General features: G+C 40.6%; 1 protein-coding gene across 1 annotated transcript in view; it reads left to right on the forward strand.

Annotated features, from left to right (window-relative positions):
• Window positions 1-7,921, forward strand: part of LOC149832694 (callose synthase 3-like) — a 111,864-nt gene extending 103,943 nt beyond the window's left edge. The window contains exons 35-43 of the mRNA XM_090014665.1: window positions 3,915-4,034; window positions 4,114-4,232; window positions 4,314-4,397; window positions 5,323-5,435; window positions 5,523-5,752; window positions 5,834-6,631; window positions 6,728-6,778; window positions 7,011-7,196; window positions 7,560-7,921. Coding sequence (XP_089870791.1) covers window positions 3,915-4,034; window positions 4,114-4,232; window positions 4,314-4,397; window positions 5,323-5,435; window positions 5,523-5,752; window positions 5,834-6,631; window positions 6,728-6,778; window positions 7,011-7,196; window positions 7,560-7,808 — 1,950 coding nt within the window. The 3' untranslated portion in view covers window positions 7,809-7,921. The remainder of the gene's footprint in view (window positions 1-3,914; window positions 4,035-4,113; window positions 4,233-4,313; window positions 4,398-5,322; window positions 5,436-5,522; window positions 5,753-5,833; window positions 6,632-6,727; window positions 6,779-7,010; window positions 7,197-7,559) is intronic.
• The last annotated feature ends 311 nt before the right edge of the window (window positions 7,922-8,232 follow it).

Consider the following 8,232-nt stretch of genomic DNA (forward strand, 5'->3'; position numbering starts at 1 on the left):
AGATGCTTAACACTCCCAACATTAAGTAAATGAATCTTGTAATGGATATCTAACATGTGATCTTCACCAGTGAGACAGAGGTGTTCCTTCGTACAGGAATTAATATTACAACCAGAAATTGACATTTATACACGGATTACCGAATATCCATCGTGGTGACTCAGATGAAGTTTCATATGTCCAAGGGTGCCTTGTCAATTCAGTTCAGACCTCTCGACTGACACATCCAATGGAAAATATACCTACTCGACTAGTAAACTATTACTCAAACTTATATTGAAGTCTGTGACGAAAGTTAATATATGCATCTAACAGAAATTCTTGGCAGAATTACAAAGTAAATTTTCACTTTATGTATACTATCTTCAGCCCACTTCCATCAAATGCTCAACGCCACTTCTATACAGGTTATATGTTGACAAGAAGTGCAGAGCTTAAGTTCAAAGTATAATTTCTGAGGCAACTCTCACAGATACTACTAAAACATAAGAATCTTTCCAACCTAACAGTTTATGCTTACACACTTGAAACAAATCTAATTGTGTACATACTCGACTGATTTATGATATTGCATATCCCTTTAAAGAAAATTACAACTAAACAATTTAGTCTCAACATAACACATGTTCAAGAAAACAAAATTCATATACGACATGCTACAAGTAAAATCAGTAACCAGCAATACAACGTTCGATATCAATTAACATGGAAAAAATGCATTATTTTTCTTTTTGAAGTTCATAATAGAAGGAAAAATTATCAAATACAAATCAACTCTTCTCCCACTGCGCCTCTCACAATATATGTGCCCTTAAATATATATAAATATATACACGATTCAAAAAAAATCCCAGATCTGAATTTAAAACATGTTCTCAACAGGCCCCTTTCGCAGTAAAACGCTTTATGCTTAATGTTCTACATGAAATACCCAAGGCATAACTGTCAAACCCGTGTTCACTCTGCCTGATCCCATGTTGATCAGTCATACAAAGGGGTATTGACCGATTTGCCTTACACGAAAAGGCCCGTAGTTGCAATCCACACGAAAACCCCTCCAAAACTTTAAAATCTTTTCGAGTTGGGTGTATTACAAACCATCGCAACTTGAAACAAAATACACCCTCAACAATCGTAATAAACCCTACCCAAAATCCCAAATTTTTGATTTGGGAATTCACGGCAAACCCAAATCCCCAATTTTTTTCGAGTTAGGAGTTACGGCAAATCCAAAACATGCTTGAAAACTCAGTAGATATGTGAAATCACAGTAAAACCTACCTTGTTTGCTGATTTCCCCTCTCGTTCTGCCGTGAATCCGGGTGCAGCCGAACTCCTGCTCACCGACGAATGTGAGAATGGAATGGAACGAGAGGAGGGTCGTCGTTGGGTGGTGCTGACGGAAAAAGGAGAAGCGAAGGTGGCGGCGATGTTACCCGAGCTCGAACAGGGGAGAATGTTGCAGGGAGGTCGCTGGCGGCAAAAGCGATGACGAGAGAGGAAGAGTGCGGGAGGTAGAGAGGAGCGAGAGAGGGATGGAAGAGGAGTCCAGGATCCCTCTTTAGTAGGAGGGTGGCCTCCCGAAAATGGAGGAGGCCGATACTCTCGCCCCCGGCGGCTGCTCTCCGGCCCACCCCCTCCCCATGCGATATCAGTTAGGGTTCACACTGAACCCTAACTTTCCTTTTTCTTTTCTTTTTTTTCTTTTTTTTTTTTTTGTTTTATCGGACAACCCATATCGGGTTGCCTTTTTCTTTTTTTTTCTTTTTTTTTTCATTATGCAGGGTGCGGGCCGGGGTCCAAATCCGAGACCCGGGATCCAACCACGTGTTGGATCCGTGTCCCTCAAGCGATGTGGATCCGTGACAACTTTACGGAGTGGATCCGAAGGTCGGATCCAAATAGATCCAACTATGGATCCACGCGATATGTTTATTTATATATATATATATACATATATATATATGGTTCCTTTATGGATCCTTATTCGACTTATCCGGATCCGTTCGTGGATCTGGATCTCTTTTTAGGCGGTAAAGTATTATATTCTTAATACATTTGGTTTATTCTTCAATACGATCTTGTGGGTCTTTCATAGGTTAATATGGATCCGTTTACGTTAACCAAAAATTGACATAACTTAATATGGATCCAGGATCCATTGTGCTTCGTAAGTCCTTTTAATAAATTTGGATCCAGAAATCTGAAGTTTTAATTATATGATTTGGAACTATGGATCCCAAATGAATTATTATGGATCCAACTAAATATACATTGGTCCTTACGGTTTCCATACAAGGATCCAGATTAATATTGAAGTTCCGATGTCGAAGATCCAAATGCAATGTTATGGATCCGAATATCGCCTAGGCTATACCAATCCCATTAAAGTGTTGTAGACCCAATATAGAAATTTTATCATTAAAATTTGATTTAAACTTCGAGGATCCAATCCATTTGACCAACGTCTATCATTAACTATTCAATTTAAGGTTCGTGGTCCGATATCTAAGATCCGAATGGAATAGCGGAGTTCTATATAGGATATTAGGGATCCAACATTGAAGATCCAAATAGGTTATCTAAGATCCAATCACGAATAAACAATAAAAAAATAACCTCGAAACAGCTTAACGATTTAAATCTCAAGTTTATTTGTTTGATAAAATTCACGGGTATTACACGGTACGCCGCAGAAGGAGACAATGTCGGCCATGGACAACGACAAACCTGGCGACCGACCAGTAGCGCCCTGCAAGGGAGAAAGCGCAGCGGATGAAGCCCCGTCCGGCGGAGAAGACCGGTCGGACGAGCATAGGCGCAGCTGGAATCGTGGGCCCTTAACCCATTGTTGGGTTCAGCCTACGCATAAACAGAAAACCAACTGGAAGGCGTACCTGATGCAGCCATCGGTGAACCGAGATCGGTGGCTGGTGGTGGCAAACGGAGCAGGGGAAGCCGCTGGTAGTGGATGGAGTAGAGAAAGGCTTCACTCCTCAGCCAGACTGCTGCCTTCCACGAGCACATGCCACTGGATGCAGTCGGTGAGCAGGATCACCGTTCCCTCACCCGTATGGAAAAATTCCCGAATGGAAAGGTAAGGGATACGACCCTTGTTTCTCTCCTGTTTTTCCTCTGTATCTGCCGTGATCAGGGGGTCGCTCATGATACCCCTTTATAGGCACATAGTGGGAACGGTTTGCTTAACTGTTCCCTTTTGATTCTGTGCGGGTTTAACGGAAAGAACATCTTCCGTGGGGGAGGGTTATCCACATCGTGGGTAACCACCACCAACGCGGTGGTTTATCCCAACAGATATGTGTCATACGGCCATTTATACAAAATCAGGGTGATATTTGGAAACTGTAAAAGATACTGTTATCTGCACTTTCTAGTGTCCCTAGTGTATACTCGGTCTCAGGATGTCATCTTCCCTTGCAATATTATTTGGTGTTTTGTCATCTTTCTTGATAGGGTCTAATCTTTGTTTGCCATGTCTTTGTATTTTTGTGGGGTTCAGTTCAACTTCTCGAGTTGCTTAGCTAGATATTTGTGGGTGATGAAGCATATGCTGCTAACATTTTTCTTTCATTTATGGTATGGTAAAAGTTATGCTAGATATTTGATACAATTTTGTATTGTTTCTGCATAGTCGTGATGTTTTTCAGAGATATGATTGACAGGTTGCATTGGCACCACTATCCCCTTGACTCTGTCTCCATTTTTCTTTTTAATTCAATATTTTCAAATTTATTCCAGGCATCATGTATTGTTTAAAGGTTTGGCTTGTTGCATCAAAATATGGTTTTCTCGTTATCACTCTCAAAAACGTTCTTATCCTTTTATAGTTGGCTTGTTTTGACGTCCTATTTCAAGTCATGGTTATTTCTTTACTTTTGATCTGTATGTGGCAGGTAATTTATAAAATTAAACTTCCAGGACCTGCTATTCTTGGTGAAGGAAAGCCAGAAAATCAGAATCATGCCATTATTTTTACTCGCGGTGAAGGTTTACAGACAATTGATATGAATCAGGTACCGGATGACTTTGATGGAGTGAGACATCCTATTAGATCTCATGTGGTAATTGCCTTGGTTAATATGTTTACTACAGGATAATTACATGGAAGAAGCCTTCAAGATGAGGAACTTATTGGAGGAATTCCTTCAGAAACATCATGGTGTGAGAAAACCAACAATACTTGGGCTTAGAGAGCATATCTTTACTGGAAGGTGGATGAGAAAATTAGAGCAGTAGTCCTATAGGCATTTCATGGTTTTTTTACTGACAGGCATTTGATTTTTTTGATGCAGTGTTTCATCTTTAGCTTGGTTCATGTCATGTCAGGAGAATAGTTTTGTGACAATTGGACAAAGATTACTGGCGAACCCATTGAAGTAAGTTGGGGCCTTGGGGGTCTCAATATCTTTCTTTTGAAGGGACATCTCTCTCTCTCTCTCTACTAAAATCCATGGCATGCTCCTGCTGAAATATTAGAAATATATGGCAATAAATAGGAAGATCTGGATCACCTTTTGGTTCTTGATTGTGAAAACTTTGCTAATTTGTATCTTGTTACCATCATGGACCTAGGGTAGTTTTGTGTCCTGTGCCTCTGTCTATGATTTGTTGCTATTGATTCAGGCGTAGTGGAAATTAGGTTTTTTAGCCATGCTTGTGTGTGCACTATCCACATGTTCATGTCAAGCCTGAAATAATTGTGATATGAAAGAGCTGTTAGGTACTATAACCCCCTGTTTGGATGACTTTATAAATAGTCAATGCCATTTATACTTATTTTAAATAGCTGGTTTTGGTGTATGGATCTTTTTTATTTTTTTAATGAGTTTTTATAAATTTGACGAGAAATCACCTTCTTTTTAAAAAACCAGGAAAGGACCTACTTTTTTTTTCACTACTTATTTTCTTCCACTCCACCACCATCACCACCATCACTACCGCCACTTCTCCACCACATCCACCTCCTCACAATCACCACCTCACCACCACCACCATTGCCTCTTCCATTATCAACTCCATGATACACCATCCCACCACCACCACTAACACTAATGTTGATCTCTTTTTCTTATTCATTCTAGTTTAAATAAAATGTCTTCCAAACATTCACTTAAATAAAAATATAAGCAAGATTCTTCTTTATAAAATGTGCTTTAATTTATTTATGTAAAAAATAAATAAAAACAGATCCAAATAAGGCCTAAATTTCACATAACCTTGTTTTTTATTTGTCATACTCCCCTCTTTTCTCATGCAGAATCTCTTTTGTTGATTAATAATTTTTCTTTTTTGTCTGTTAAGGGTGCGCTTCCACTATGGTCATCCAGATGTGTTTGATAGATTGTTTCATCTCACAAGAGGAGGTGTCAGTAAAGCTTCTAAGGTTATCAATTTAAGTGAGGATATTTTTGCAGGTATGTTCCGTCTTTGTCTGTCTTGGAATGTGACCATTATGCTCAAAGTATACAGTTATAAGATCTGTTTGCTAAACAATTTGGCAGGCTTTAATTCAACACTTCGAGCTGGCAATGTTACACACCATGAATATATGCAGGTTGGAAAAGGGAGGGATGTGGGCCTAAATCAGATCTCATTGTTTGAAGCAAAGATTGCTAATGGCAATGGCGAGCAGACTTTAAGTCGGGACATATACCGTCTTGGTCATCGTTTTGATTTCTTCCGTATGCTGTCATGCTACTACACGACTGTGGGCTTCTACTTCAGCACATTGGTACGACTGTCATAGACCTGCATTTGTTCATTTTGTTTTCTAAACCTATGTAATGAACTTATTTGCTTTTGGTTCTTGCAGATAACTGTTCTTACAGTGTATATTTTCTTGTATGGTCGTCTCTATCTGGTTCTTAGTGGAGTTGAAAGAGCATTGTATGCAGAAGCAGCTGTTCAGAATAATGAACCACTTCAAGTGGCACTTGCTTCACAGTCATTTGTGCAGCTTGGGTTCTTGATGTCGCTCCCAATGATGATGGAGATCGGCTTAGAGAAGGGATTTCGAACTGCATTGAGTGAATTTATTCTTATGCAATTGCAACTGGCTTCTGTATTTTTCACATTTTCTCTAGGGACAAAGACCCATTATTATGGACGTACATTGCTTCATGGAGGTGCAAAGTATCGTGGTACCGGTCGTAGTTTTGTTGTCTTTCATGCTAAGTTTGCTGACAACTACAGATTGTACTCACGTAGTCATTTTGTCAAGGGGATTGAGCTAATGATTCTGTTGGTTGTTTACAGTATATTTGGCAATTCGTACCGGAATAGTGTTGCATATATATTGATCACTGTTTCCATGTGGTTTATGGTTGGCACGTGGCTCTTTGGTCCTTTCCTCTTTAACCCCTCTGGATTTGAGTGGCAGAAAATCGTGGATGACTGGACCGATTGGAACAAGTGGATTAATAACCGTGGTGGGATTGGAGTGCCCCCAGAAAAGAGCTGGGAATCGTGGTGGGAGGATGAACAGTCACATCTCAGATCTTCTGGCATTCGTGGAACTGTTGTTGAAGTTGTTTTGGCACTGCGTTTCTTTCTCTACCAGTATGGGCTTGTTTATCATTTGAACCTAACAAAGAAAACAAAAGATGTTCTGGTAAGTGTATTTAAAACTATAATGTATCTATGTTCCTTTACTATGTTATCATAGACTCTATTTATCACTTGAGCAATAAAAAAATTCCCCTTGCAGGTATATGCCTTCTCTTGGGTTGTGATCATCGGGGTCCTGCTAGTAATGAAGGTACCGATCATCATACCATCTTACTTTCAACTGAAGCCAGAAATTGCCTAACATTTCATTTAGAGTTTTTATTCTTAGAAGAGCATTCTCCTCAACTATCAAGCAAATGTGCCTAGATGGCTGGACCTAGATGAGAAAGCTCTGGTGTTTTCCAGCAGCTCAGGAATAAGCAGGAGCAAGCATTATAGCTTCTATTTATAATCAGTTTATGTTTTTCCATTTTATTTTGCAGACTGTCTCTGTTGGGCGACGGAAATTCAGTGCCGAATTTCAGCTTGTGTTTCGGCTGATCAAGTGCCTCATCTTCCTAACCTTTTTATCCGTTCTCATCGTTCTGATTGCAGTTGCGCATATGACAATACTAGACATCATTTTGTGCATCCTAGCCTTTATGCCAACTGGATGGGGGATCCTACTGGTTTGTATTCTAAATTTCTTACTGAAAGAAAATCTTTCATTCTAACTGCAGAAAAGCTAATTCATCTACAGAATGGGACTCGAGAGCTGTATATCTGTGAAGCTGGGACATGTGTTGAATAAGTTGAAAGTCAGCAAACTTGGAGTCGTGTCCCAGCAAACATCAGTGATTTGGACCTCTCCGATTAGTTTAAATCGTTTTCTGTTTCCAATCGGATCAGGTCTGAAGCATTCAAGTCCTTTATCACGTATCAGCTTATCGCAATCCACCATTCTGCCAGGTTCCTTGCATTAGGATCATTGTTTTTTAGTCTGTTCTGGCCTCTTAACTGCATTTCCTCGTGCTTTTTTTTTTGTTTCTCAGATTGCTCAAGCACTCAAACAGCCTATACATAGAGCAGGGTTTTGGGGATCGGTCCGCAACCTTGCTCGTGGATACGAGATCATCATGGGGTTGCTCCTCTTCATGCCCATCGCGGTCCTGGCTTGGTTTCCATTCGTCTCGGAGTTCCAAACACGTATGCTCTTCAACCAGGCCTTCAGTAGAGGTTTGCAAATATCCCGCATTCTTGGCGGGCAGAAGAAAGATCGGTCCGGTGGCAACAAAGAGTAGGACACCAAAAGACAGCTGTCCACCCATCATCTGCTACCGAGGTCTACTTTTGTGTTCTCATCCTGTACTTGTTCTTGTATAAACCGGATATTGAAATCAATGGTTTTTTGGCACGTGAGGCCCCACGTACTCAACCAAATCCCCTTTTCTTCCTACAGACTCTCTCCCATCTACCGCCCTTCACCACCACCGCCAGCCACCCATTTCTGCATCCCCATACCCACCACCATCCCTATGTCTTTCCATCACAATTACCAGAACCACTACCATACCTGTGCAATCCGCCACAGCTGCCACAGCCACCATCGTCTCAGTCCATTTCCACCACAACCACTACTGTCTTTGTGCCATTTTGGCCACGTCCACTACGGACACCACCGTCCCTGTGAATTCCTGCAACATCCACCACAGTCACTACCGTTTT

This window comes from Nuphar pumila, chromosome 7, assembly GCF_984573655.1.
Source record: "Nuphar pumila chromosome 7, dmNupPumi1.hap1.1, whole genome shotgun sequence".
Classification (NCBI taxonomy): Eukaryota; Viridiplantae; Streptophyta; class Magnoliopsida; order Nymphaeales; family Nymphaeaceae; genus Nuphar; species Nuphar pumila.